Raw genomic sequence first — 13,915 nt, forward strand, 5'->3', positions numbered from 1 at the left:
TGACGAGAGAGTGATGAGAAAGGAGAGGGACACTTAGGTCGGGTGGTCAGGGAAGTAGGTAGAGGCTGGGCAGCTCCAGGAACAGCACGAAGGCCGGGGGGCTGGAGGGCAGGGAGCAAAGGAAAGAGCAGGACTAGGGACAGCCGAGGCAGAGCACACAAAGCCTAGTAGGTCACGGTAAAGAGTGTGATTTTTAAGTGCAATCAGAAGCCCTGTAAGGGTTTTCTGAGAGGGGAGTGATAAGATCTAAGTCTTGAAAAGATCACTCTGGCTGCTGTGAAGGGCAAGAGCAGAAAGGGAGGAATCAGGAGCCACTGCAGGTGTTTAGATGAGAGCCAACAGCTGTCCACACCAGCCTGGCAGCAGTAAGGATGAAACACAGCAGAAGGATCTGGGATATATTTTGGAGCTAGAGCCAACAAGATCTGCTGAGAGATGAAATGGGGGAGGATAAGAATAAAGAAATCAAGGATGATTCCTAGGATTCTGAACTGAACAGCGGGAGCTGAGGTGGAAAACAAAACAAAAAACAAAACAAGTAGAGAAACAGGTCTGGGGCAGAGTCAAGAGTTCCTGTCTCAGAAATGATCAGTTTGAGATTCTTCTTAGATATCTGTGGTAGGAAGAAACTTGGCCCCATGACCTTTCCTCCCTAGTTTCCCATGAATATTTTACATTACATGGCAAAAGGGACTTTGCAGATGTAACTGAAATTACTAATCACTGACTTCAAGATAGGGAAATTATCTTGTCTTATCTGGGTGGGCCCACTGTAATCACAGGAATCCTTTAAAGGCAGAGGAGGAAGGCAGAGAGATTCGAAGCACAAGGGTTTATGCACCATTGCTGGCTTTGAAGATGGAGTGGGCCATAAGCCAAGGAGACTTTCGAAACCAAGAATGAGCCCCAGCCACAGGGACATCTGCCCTAGAACCGCCTGGGATTCTGCCAATAACCTGAAGGAGCCTTGGAGGCCTCCGGATCAGCATCCACATTCTGACTTCATTTTGATTTCATCTGACTTTTGATTTCATCTGACTTCATTGCTTTCATTTTGACTTCAGCCGGGTGAGACCCTAAGCAGCAAACACAGCTGAGTAATGTTGTGCCCAGACTTCTGACCCACAGGCACTGTGAGATAACAAACAGGTGTTGTTTTAAGCCACTAAGTCTGTGATAATTTGTTACAGCCCCTATAGAAAACTACCACAATATTCTGGAGGAAATGCCTGCTAGGTAGGCATGTAGATAAATAAGTCTGGAGTTCAGTGGAGGAGCCAAGGGAAGAGATATAAATTTGAGTGTCAAATGCATGGTACTTAAAAGCTGGGTAAGATGCCCCAAAGGTGAAAGTATAGAAGGAGAAGAGGAAGGTTTAGAAATAGGGCAGGAGAAGTCACCAGGGAGACTGAGTGAGACAGCACAGAGGTGAGTTTCAAGAAAGAGGGAGTGCTCAACTGTGATACAAGCTGCTGAAAGCCTGAGTAAGATAAAGACAGGAAAGGAATCACTGGATTTGGCAATGGGGGATTGTTGGTGATTTTGACAAGCACAGGTTCGCTGGCATGACAGGGCAGAGGCCCAGTGAGGCAGGTGGAGAGAACAGGATATGCGAGAGGAAACAGGTGTGCAGATAACTCTTTCAAGAGGTTTTGCTTTAGGAGAGCAGAGAAATAGGACTTTAGCTAGTGGTGGGTGTGGAATTAAGGACAGGAGGAAAGGTTAGACGAAGAACATAAGGTGTGCTTTTATGCTAATGGAAATGAGGCAGCAGAGGGGAGCAACTGACATATATGGCAGTGAGCTGTACGATATGAGGTAGAAACAGTGGGTGCAGATAAGGACAGGCTCTGCATTTGGTGCTAAGAAGGAGGCGTTCCCCCCCAATGACTTATTTTCTCAATGAAGAATGAAGCAAAGATACCAGCTGAGAGTGGTTTAGGGAGAGAGGACAAGGTATGAATGGTCACTTTGGAGAGTGAAAGAATGAACATACCAGGGAAATTGAGCAGGACTCTCAGGCTGTTTTGAGTATCCTTCAGAGAACTGCAGTCAGTTTTAACTGAGGGTCATAATTCCAACTTTTTCTCTTGCCACGTTTAACTGCTTTGGTTGCAGAACAGGTGGACAGCTGGGTTTTAGCCAGAGTTTTATTAATGTGATTTCAAATGTTATTAAAACATAACATTTTCCAACTGTCTTCTTTCTGCTATGGCCAACTATAGCTTACTCACTCTAAACCTGCTGTGAGAAGGATGACCTTAGAAGGCTAGCTCAGTATTCTTGATAAACAAAAATGTGCTCAGATGCTCCTTTGCATGTCCCTCTTTCAGGGGTGGGCAGAAAGGGAAAGACGCTGCTCTACTACCTCACGGCACTACCATGATGCTGGTGATGCCATCTCGACACTGTTTTCTGTAATCACTGCATTCCACGCATGGTGAGCCTTGAAGTCTTTACCCCATGAGCTTTTTTTTTTTTTTTTTTTACATCTCTATTTGAGAATATGACTCCCCTCCATGCATGAATACACACACATTCACACATTTAAATTACACATGTGTGCATGTATGTATGTATATATATGTGTGTGTATATATATACAGCTGGTCTATTATTAACCGTTGCAGGTGTCTTATCTTTTTATTTTTTTCTTATAATAGGATTTCAGTTCAGCAAGCTTCAGGAAATAAAAAGTCAGGCTTACCCAAATATAAATGTAAAAAAAAAAAAATTAGAAAGAGCTTGACAGGGTCCTTCAGTGAATTATAATTACAAAGTTCTTCCTAATATCCAAAGGGAGTACCTAGGTACCTATTCTTTCCTTGTTGGCGTCCTATAACTGCTTACGTAGCCAGTTATATTAGAAACCAAAGGACATTTCTTAGAGACAAACCCCAGAAGATGGTAATATGTGAAGCCTCAAGAACAGGTTTTATTAAAATGAGCGTGAAAGGGAGTCAGGTGGGTGACGCACATAGCATCAATCTGTCTATATGAACCAAGGATAAAATTCCTAACAACCTAATTTCAAGTACCTTCCTGCCTACCCCAGAGGCATAACATGAGGAGATTAACTTTTACAAAGTTATCTTGAGTGCTTTAAAGAAAATGGTTCTATTACTGTATCACCATTATATAACATCCATTGTAACTTAAAAGTAAGTTGTACACCCCAATGACACCATGCTTCTTAAAATAAAGAAGTCTATTTTAGCCACATTATTCATAAAATAATTCCTTTCATAATAGTTCCTCTTTCAGTTGTGCATAATTTTGCTTTACTTTTCCATCACGTGCATGTTACTTATTCATGACCATCTTCTGTCTTTTAATGGTTCTCCTTTCTTTTTTAATCATGCACAGCTACACATTCATTCTCTGTGCTCTAATCTTATTGAAAAACACATTACTTGGGCTACCCTGGTGGCACAGTGGTTAGGAATCCGCCTGCCAATGCAGTGGACATGGCTCGAGCCCTGGTCTGGGAAGATCCCACGTGCCGCGAAGCAACTAAGCCTGTGCGCCACAACTACTGAGTCTGTGCTCTAGAGCCCGCGAGCCACAACTACTGAAGCCCACATGCCTAGAGCCCGTGCTCCGCAACAAGAGAAGCCACCACAATGAGAAGCCCATGCACTGCAACGAAGAGTAGCCCCCGCTCGCCGCAACTAGAGAAAGCCCGCGCGCAGCAACGAAGACCCAATGCAGCCAAAAATAAATAAATAAAACAAATAAATTTATTTAAAAAAAAAACCACATTACTTGATCCTTAAGTGTCAATAATGACTCCCAATTCAGGGACAACCATGACAGGAGAGGGCAGAAAAGTAGACAACCCTTTCCATCAGGGCAGTTTTAAACCTTTTTCATGATAACACACACCGAGAGGTACATGTATTTGTTGGCACATAACTTGCACAACTGTTACAAGTTGAACTGTGTCCCCCCCAAAAGATATGTTGAGGTCTTAAGCCCCAGTACCTGTGAATATGACTCTATTTGGAAATCAAGTCTTTGCAGATATAATCCTGTTAAGATACAGTCACACTGGAGTGGGGTGGGCCCGTAATCCAGTACGACTGGTGTCCTTATAAGAAGAGACACACACACACAGGGAGGAGAACGCCACAGACACAAAAGAGGGGGAGCATGTCATGTGACACCAGAGATAGAATTTAAAGTGCTGCAAGCCAAGGATCAGCAGCAAACCACCAGAAGCTAAGAAGTAAGGATCTTCCCCTGGAGACTTCAGAGGGAGCACAGCCCTGCTGACACCTTGATTTCTGACTTCAAGCCTCCAGAACTGTGAAACAATAAATTTCTGTTGTTTTAAGCCACCCAGCTTGTGGCTGTACTTTGTTACAGAAGCCCTAGGAAACTAGTAAAACAATGAAGCATAGCCAGTGAGATGCCTTCAGAGAGATCATCTTAAAACCATTCTAATTTATAAGAACAAGTGAAACCATGTGTTATTTTTATAATAATCAATTATTTGCAATACATGTTATAGCCAATTGGAATACATCAATAAATATTAATATCTTCATTGAGAACCACAGCAGTAGGTATAACAAAGGATGATGGGAATACTTAAATATTTTTGCTTTAGAAATCTAGAATTTAAAGTTATGCCACTGGCTTGAATTTCTAAATCTGACTTTCCTAACTCTTAGTTTTTGTTTGGATTAATATTCTTTGATTGTAAAGTTCCTAAATCCAGCTCAAGAGTCATGCATACAGAGGAATATCTAAATACTCTTAAAGTCTATAGTGGCTTTGTGGTTTATGTTATACATTGAGCTGACCCAGAGTTGTTCAATGGGCATGATTCTCAGTGAATTCGAAAGACATGATCTGAGCAGCCTAAGAGCATTACTGATAGGCTACATGTTATTAGGTTGACATACTTAGTCCTGTCAATTTTTTAATTCAGGGAAAAGGGTAAGTTGGGGAGGACACAGGGAATGAATTAACTCATGCATTTATTAATTCATTCCATAAATAGTTCTTGTGCCATGAGCAAGGCATTAGGGACACCATAGTGAACGAGATGCTCACGGAGCTCTTGGGTGTCACGGTAGGGGCTGGGGGGACACACAACACGACTAATAGCACAGTTAACAATTTAAGTGCAATTGTGCCAAGTGCTACAAAGGTAGAGAATGTTACAAGAACAGAAACTGAGTACCTTCCTTGAGGAAGTGAAAGGAGAGTGAGCTCTAAAGCTCAAAATACTGCAGTCATGTGTTCCAGTGGGTGGAGCAAGAGCCTGTGGCAGAAGAAGCCTAACTTACTCGGGAAACAGTGAGAAGGTCCGTGTGTCTGGAGAGCAGTGATGGGGGATGGGAATGGCGTGAAAGGCAGGATGGCAAGGTAGGTGGGGCCAGACCACCCAGGACCTCTAGGTCTGTCCTGCATGTCCCTCCCACACCCGCCAGGCTGCCAACCAGTTTCCGACCCCTCCATAGTGTGTAAATAGGGATGGTCTAACTTGATGTGGTGGACTCCAAAGTGACCCCCATGCTCCCCACTTCCTGCTGTTCCTGCCTTAGTGTCATAATCTGTGCTGTGTAGTGAATTGTGTCTCCCTAAAAAAATATATTGAAGCCCTAAACCCCAATACCCATTAATGTAATCTTATTTGAAAATAGGGTCTTTGCAGACATAATCAAGTCAAGATGATGTTATACTGAATTAGGGTAGACCCTAACCCAATATGACTGGTGTCCCTACAGAAAGAGGGAAATGTGACACAGACCTAGACACACAAAGGAAGAAGGCCATGTGACAATGGAAGCAGAGATTGAAGTGCTGCAGTTGCAAGCCAAGGAACACCAAGGACTGCTGGCAAAATATCAGCATCTAGGAAGAAGCATTCTCCTATGGGTTTCAGAGTGAACTTGGCTCTGCTGACAACTTGACATTGAACTTCTACCCCCAACTGTGAGATAAGTTTCTATTGTTTTAAGTCATCTAGTTTGTATTATTTTGTTACAACAGCCTTAGGAAACTGATACAGATTTTGCTTGTGTGTGGGTGGGACCAATGATTTGCTTCTGAGCAACGAGATATGGCAAAGTGATGGCATGTCACTCCAATGATTACATTATGTTATATAAGACTCTGTCTTGCTAGCAGACTTATTCTAGAGACCGTCTTCCCCATGCCAGCTATGAAGACGCAAGTCGCTATGAGTCCTACAAGGAACAAGTCCACATGGAACTGCAAGGAACTGAATTCCACCAACAAACACATGAGCAGGGAAGTGGATCCTTCCTGAATCAGGCCTCCAGATGAGACCACAGCCTGACTGACATCTTGACTATAGCTTTGTGAGACCCTGTGCAGAGAACCCAGCTAAACTGTGCTTGGAATTCTGACCCAGAGAAATCATGAGATAATGAATACATGTTGTTTTAAGCTGCTAACTTTTTAGTAATTTGTTAGATAGCACAGAAAACTAATACGCTTGAACAGTAGTATACCAAACTGTTAGTAGTAGTTTAGCCTTTGCATTCTCTCTGGGCATAGGAAATGTTGAAAGCTGAATCTTTTATGGATATTTTCACGCACTCTTCTGAGGTTCCCAACACTGGGGACTCTCCTGCAGTTCCCTTGGTGTGAGCACATGTATCTTTTCACATCAGGCATTTTCTTGCTACTCCTTCCTTAGGAATCCAGTGATCACTTCCCTGGTTCCTGCTGCTACGGTCCCTCTGGCCAGGACCTATGCCAACACCATGCCAGCACTCTCCCCCATGAGGCCTACCTCTGGGCACCTATAAACACTCAAGGATCCTTTGGCCTAACCAACTCTGGGAGGGTAGGCCATTCCCAACATGGCAGCCCTCTCCTCAGCCTGTCCCTCTGCTTCAGCTTTGCTACACAGCAGTCCAAAGCCAACAGCTCCATGGGGTCCCTCCAACAACAGAACACTACATTAAGCTTGTCCAAAGTCCTAGTTCTCTCTAGGCTGGAGGTGAAGGAGTAGGGGTGGGTGACAGTCACTGCATGGCAACAGTGCACTCCAAAGACTCTCTTTACCAATCTCTTCCCCACATTCTGTAAACGTTTTTATCTTTGATCTGGTTCAAGAGTCCAAGACTCATGGAATCAGCCTGAGCACCTCCTTTATAAATTCTGTGCGTGGGATCTGTCTCACAATCACTTTGGTCTGTGATATCTATTGTTTTGGAAATCCCATCAGAATGGAGACAGGAAAAGTGCCATTTTAACCACCTGTTTCTTTTAGTATTCCCAAGTCATAAAATAAGAAACGAGTAAAATTCAGTGTTAATGTTACAACTCATTTCGAGCTGACATTTAAAAGAATCAGTGATATTTACATTCTTAGACAATTGTTAAAATGATGAACTCTATTTGAAATAATTACTCAACACTCTTGAACAAATTTATCTATGTCTTGCAAGCAGAAATTCAGAACGAGGCAGAAGCCAAGGAATCAAATATTCTCAAGTACGTAAAAGCTCTAATTATGGGTGGCCAAAGTGCCCTATGTAAAATACAAAGTTTATTCATTCATTTACTGAACAAATATTTACTGAGTACCTCCTAAGTGACAGACTGTTTTATTTAAACTTATAAAATATTTAATTTTGACTTTACTTATCCAGTTAGCTTAAAAAAAAAAAGTATAAGAGAAAAATGCACATCAGGATAAGTCTTAGAAATGCATATTACTCCAGAATTACCTGAAAAAGCATTGCTGTAGTATCTAGACAGGGTCTGCATGATGTCTTTTGAGTGCTGGGTCCACGGCGCTATCTTTCTGTAGGTTTTTACACGATGAACAAGTTGGGAACCACCATACTGAAGGGACAGGGTATCCCCATGATCTTCATAGAGTTCCTCAAATAACCTAAGCAAAACACACAAACACTAAAGAATTTCACCCAAAGTATTACACACGTATTCACTTAGCTGTGGACTCAAAACAAGTATTTTACTTTATGAATTCCTCTAAGCCTTTCTTTTCAAGTAGACCCTTCAACATCTTGAAGATATATGCACATGCAAAATATATTATATTTTATAGTAATGGTCTAATAAGCAACAAAGTCAAAGAAAATGCTATAAAAAAAAAAAAAAAAGCAGGGGCACCAAAAGTATAACCCACCAAAGCCAGACCAAGGTGGTTTTAACTCTATTAAAAGAATCCTAACTTTCTGCAGCCTGCCAAATCAATTTACCTCCCACGACAGAAATTTCTGTTCTCTCTGAATTGCCTTTGGGAAAAAGGACATGCTCTTGTCACAAACAAACCATATTCTTTCCTAGAAATACACGTTTGAAACTTATGTTTCTTCAAGTGCCTGTTAAAGACTTTTTAATGTAGTGATATCTGAGGACCTGGCCATTTGTAAGCTCATCACTTTTTTTTGACAGAGCCTTTATGATTATCTCAGAGGACCTATAACAGCGATCACTGCATTTTCAAGAAATGGTACTTCATGCAATGTCAGGACCCAACGGACAGTGAAGAAACAGTATTCCTTACTGAAGAATCAATCTTTTATCTGTCTTTTATGTTTAATTCAAAATATATGAAGGCTTACTACTTTTTTTTTCCTAATGCAGTCTGGCTTTGTTTTTTAAGAAACCCACTAGTTTGGATTTATCTAAAGTACAAAATGTTTATTGATAATTAACACAAATAGGAAAATAAAAACCATGGTAGCAATACACAAGGCTTTAACAGAAATATATATTACCAAATTAATTTGAGTAATGTCTTTTAACAACATAGTTTTTGAGAAGCTGAAAGGAGAAACAAGTTCATAAAAGTCCTTATTAATCAGGTTTGCTTTCTGTCATTAACAGCATTCGAAAGGCAGAAAATAAGGCTTACCTAACTGCATCTGTATCAAATTGTAGATTCGGTTTGTCAATTAAGCCCAAGGAATACAGCTGATAAGCCAGCGCACATTTCCCCACCATAAACTGTGCTGTGTTGGTGCGATCCAAACAGTCCACACAGTTGGTTCGAAGAACACCAGTCTAAAGAGAAACACCTTGAACTGTCATTCATTATTCAGTCACCAAAACTACCTCCATCCTACTTTAGATTTCTTTAAGCAGTAGAAGATAGCTGTATGCAGGGTATTATTCCTGAACAAATAATGAAGAACGTTTTTTTCATTATAAAAGGTTATATTTGCTGTTCACTTAATACTGCTGCAACAGCATCGTTGCACCCTCTAGTCTATATTTGAATTATTTTCTTGAGTTTAACAAGATAAAAATAGCTAACATTTCCCACATGTATCAATTAGTAAAATATGTGCTTTTTTCCCTGATCTATCTCCTTTACTGTACAAACTAAAATATTCAGTGGGTGAGGCCATTTCATTCTTTTTTTTTTTTTTAATTTATTTATTTATTATTTTTAGCTGTGTGGGGTCTTCGTTTCTGTGTGAGGGCTTTCTCTAGTTGTGGCGAGTGGGGGCCACTCTTCATCACGGTGCGCGGGCCTCTCACTATCACGGCCTCTCTTGTTGCGGAGCACAGGCTCCAGACGTGCAGGCTCAGTAGTTGTGGCTCACGGGCCCAGTTGCTCCGCGGCATGTGGGATCTTCCCAGACCAGGGCTCGAACCCGTGTCCCCTGCATTGGCAGGCAAATTCTCAACCACTGCGCCACCAGGGAAGCCCACATTCTTAAAGCATAATTAATATATATATTGTTGTATTTGGCTCATTTTCCAAAGTCTTTCTAATTTATTCTTCTCACATTTCTGTTTATGTTTCTATTTCCAATAACAAAATTTATACTATATAGAAAAAATCTGTGGGCGATTATTATTTCAGCTACACATCCTTTGCAAGAGTTAAACACTAGCAGTAAGGCTTTTAAAACTCATTCTCAGGACTTCCCTGGTGGCGCAGTGGTTAAGAATCTGCCTGCCAGTGCATGGGACACGGCTTCGAGCCCTGGTCCAGGAAGATCCCACATGCCGCAGAGCAACTAAGCCCGTGCGCCACAATTACTGAGCCCGCGCTCTTAGAGCCTGCAAGCCACAACTACTGAAGCCCACGTGTCACAACTACTGAAGCCCACACGCCTAGAGCCCGTGCTCCACAACAAGGGAAGCCACCGCAATGAGAAGCCCGTGCACCACAACGAAGCATAGCCCCTGCTCACTGCCACTAGAAAAAACCAGCACGCAGCAACGAAGACCCAACGCAGCCAAAAATAAATAAATAAACATATTAAAAAAAAAACCTCATTCTCAAATGATTAATAATTTTGCATTCACTAAGAAGTATCTCTCTCCATGGTTGCTTTCAGAAAACATCATACACTGTGGATACAGATTCTATTCATTATTAATACAATGTCATCTATACCTGCAGGCGACCAGTGGAAATCACACATCCTCCTAGTTCATTCCACCTGTGTTTAAAAATACATGCTTTAATTAAACATTTTAATAACATGATCTATATTCATATTTGGTACTAGCTCTTTGTTAAGAATCAAAGTAATAGGGCTGAATGCCCCTGAATAATCAGCTGATTCAGTTTACTTTCATTCTCTCAGGAAAGTGAATATGCAAGTCACAGAGCTGGAACGCTATCCATGCTCTAAAGGGAGACCAGGAAAGGAGCATCTTAACCTGCTCCAGCCCTACACTCTTAGCATTTTGTCACCCATGTTCAACCAAAATCTCTCATGCTTTAATTTAAGCCCATTTCCTGTTTGGTCTCTACAGACATGACTAATAAATGCAGGGCAACTTTATAATAAAATCTTCCAAGCCTGATCCTTCTCCCCTCAACGTTAGGAGGCCCCACCTCCTCCAGCTTTTCTTCATGGAGCTTTGTTACAGTCCTTCGGTTGTTTTTACAGTCTTCCTTATTATTTTCTTTCCTACATACTTTCTCCACGTGCTAATGAATGGCTGGGGAAATGTTCTTATTACATAAGTACTATATAATGATATTACTATTTTAATTATTTAAAATATTTTAATTATTTAAAACAAGGTGCAGTGCAGAAAAGAATTAACACAGCAGGCCTGACTGCTATCCTCAGAAAGGCCTGCTTACAAGGCTGGCCCTCGGCTGGAGTCTGGAACTTCAGTTTCCACCATTCCTAGAACAGACAAGAGTGGCTCAATGTGCCTAAGCCGTCTGTAGAAACAACATGGTTTGCTGAACATCCTTTCCTTCTGCGAGTCTGAAATTTTGGAAGCTGCCAGGCAGAGGCTGCCTATAGGACCACCTCCAATAAAAACCCTGGCACCAAGTCTTTCATCATCTCCCCTGGTTGGCAACATTTCACACACACACCGTCACAAGTCGCTGGGGGAATTAGCGTTCTCTGTGTGCCTCTACCAGGAGAGGACTCTGGAAGCACGCCCCTGATTTCCTCTGGACTTCACCCCATGTGCCTTTTCCCTTGGCTAATTTTGCTTTGTTTTGTTTGGTAGTAATAAATCATAGCCAAGAGAACAACAATATGCTGGGTCCTTTGAGTTCTCCTAGTGAATCACTGAGCCTGGGAGTGGTCTTGGGGACCCTGGTCACAGGTGCCCCGAAATTCAAACTATAACAAAAGGATGACTTGCAAAGACGTACACATTAGTAGTTGGTTGTTTTTTGTTTTTGCTTTGTGTGTGTGTGTGTGTGTGTTTACCATTATAGTTAACTTTACTAACTGAAAATAAAATACTGGAAATATATAATATTGGTCCCGTAAAAGATAAATAAAGCACATTTGCTTGATCTGAAGGAGCTCACAAAGTAGTCATGAGGAAAGACTTGTGAGCAACTAACTATAATACAATGATACATTTTCATTAAAACGTTAGTTAAAATACTAATGTATACACTGGTTTATTAGAAAAATTTTCCTGCTCCTATTTAATACTGAAGAATAGAATTCATTACAGAAAATTTTACTTTACAGAAATATTTTATGTAATGTTTATTCTAAGAAGCAAGAGATTCCATGGCTTCCATCTCAGGGTATATACCCACAGAGGAAACTGCATGCCATCATGAACGTTCGTTCCACAGTCACATGGGCTGCGTGTCTTGTCTCCCCAAAGGAATAAAGTCATCCATCTTCCAAGGAGTCAAACTGCTCATATTTAGAATATTTTTTATCTGTAAGAGCAAAATTCTTGATTTCTTTTAGGTTTTAAAACACCATACGTACTTTTCATCTGGCCGCAAAATGCTACAGTATGAATCAGGGCGGTTTACAAAGAAACCTGTTTTCTTCACCACACTTTCTGCAATCACGTTCAGGCGATCCAGAACATTACACAGCTTGCTGCGGGCAAGGAGGAAGAATGAGAGAAGTGAGAAGAGCCCACGTCTTAATACATATTTATTCTCACATCTAAAGCAAAATCTACAGTAATGATACTCAGGGATTTAATTTTTAAAATCTCTGGTTTGTACTCAATAGGAACGTTGTAAGAATTAATTTCTAGAATGCAATATGTACTCAATAACTAGCAAGATTTGGCGCAAGGAGACATGAAGGGCCTGTAACTCGATAGCAACTATTGGCAAGCCTTAAACTCGGCACATGACATCCCCCTGCAAGAGCTTTTCCCAAAGCCTTTCACTCCCCAAGAGTGCAGTCAGTTAAATATGGATTCATGAAATGTGAAGAGAGCACAATGCACAGTGCAGTGGCAAGGGAAGAAAACACTGGAAAATAAGTTACTACTAATGGCACCAACCTGCAACCAGGCTTATACTCTGGGAAAGTATGTGTGTGTGTGTGTATGTTTGTGTGTGCGCACACGTGCATGTATCTAACTACATAAAATGATTCAGAGAAAAGTACAATGAGTCAAGTGCAAAACAATACAGTGACATTTAAAAATAACAGAGACCTCAATATGAGCCTAATGTTTGTATGACCCCTAGTAAATGAATGCAAGTTCCTTGGATGAGATGAGTTTTGAATCAGATCTTGAGAGAGAGGTGGGAAAGCAGCCAGTGGAGGGCAGGGGGAAACAACAATAGGAACAAAGGTTCCAGAATTGGACTTTGGCTGCTGCACTGGGGACAGAACATGAAGGTTAGCTTTTCAGGAACAGAACAGCCCTGGGAATAAAGAAGTTATACATTCTGGAACCAACCAGGTGATGGGGCTTTAACATTACACTAAGGGGTTTGGATTTACTATAAACAGTCAAGAGTTAGTGCTGGTTCATCCATGCATGAGATAATCTGAAAGTGGTGTCTGAGAAAGTGATTAAACAGGGAGAAAGAATGAAATAGAAAAAAGTGAAACTAATGCCTTTAAGGAAAAGCAGCAGAGTAAAGATGTTCTGAGGTCACTAGATACTTCAAAGAGAATTTCTAAATGGTAAAAATGGTGGGCAAAAAGAATTTGGTCAACTAATTTAAGCCCTCAAAGTATACACCAGCAGTTAAACAGCCCCTCAAGCCGGTTCACAAAGGAAATGAAAAAAGTAACATTCACTTTAGCAGAGAGATCAGCTTCCTGCTATTTTACATCACAAGAAGAGGAAAATATAACCAGACGTATGAGCATCTGCTCACCTTTTGGTGTACTTGGCCATATCCCAAGGAATATAAATAATCCTGTGCTCGGGAGGCAAAAACTGGTTGAGGTAGGTCACAGCAGCTACGAGTTCTTCACTCAAAATTCTCTCATGCTTTCTTTTCTCTCGTTCCTTTACCAAAAATTAAACATTTTCAGTGTTCTAACTACCTTAAGTCAGAGGAACAGACTTTTAACATAACTTTGCCACTAAGACAAAAAGCTGAAGTGCTAAATATACAAAAATGAAACCTACCTACTCAAATTAAAATAATATAAATGCAAAGAAATAAATGCATCACTGAATTACAGTCAACAGATAATGAGCATTAAAGACTCAAGGAGATCAGATTTCTTCCTCA

The 13,915-nt window shown here is 41.0% G+C and overlaps 1 protein-coding gene across 3 annotated transcripts in view; it reads right to left on the reverse strand.

The window, feature by feature from the left end:
* FIG4 (FIG4 phosphoinositide 5-phosphatase) overlaps window positions 1–13,915 on the reverse strand; it is a 130,483-nt gene that overhangs the window by 62,473 nt on the left and 54,095 nt on the right. For all 3 annotated transcript variants that reach the window (XR_014248192.1, XR_014248193.1, XM_082404734.1), the window contains exons 11-15: window positions 13,553–13,686; window positions 12,186–12,302; window positions 10,370–10,415; window positions 8,873–9,021; window positions 7,716–7,882 (exon numbers count right to left, since the gene is read on the reverse strand). Coding sequence is in view for 1 of the 3 variants with exons in the window: in XM_082404734.1 (XP_082260860.1) it covers window positions 7,716–7,882; window positions 8,873–9,021; window positions 10,370–10,415; window positions 12,186–12,302; window positions 13,553–13,686 (613 nt within the window). In the remaining 2 variants the exon portion in view is untranslated. The remainder of the gene's footprint in view (window positions 1–7,715; window positions 7,883–8,872; window positions 9,022–10,369; window positions 10,416–12,185; window positions 12,303–13,552; window positions 13,687–13,915) is intronic.

The sequence above is a fragment of the Balaenoptera borealis genome (genome assembly GCF_965194805.1).
Source record: "Balaenoptera borealis genome assembly, chromosome: 9".
Taxonomy (NCBI): Eukaryota; Metazoa; Chordata; class Mammalia; order Artiodactyla; family Balaenopteridae; genus Balaenoptera; species Balaenoptera borealis.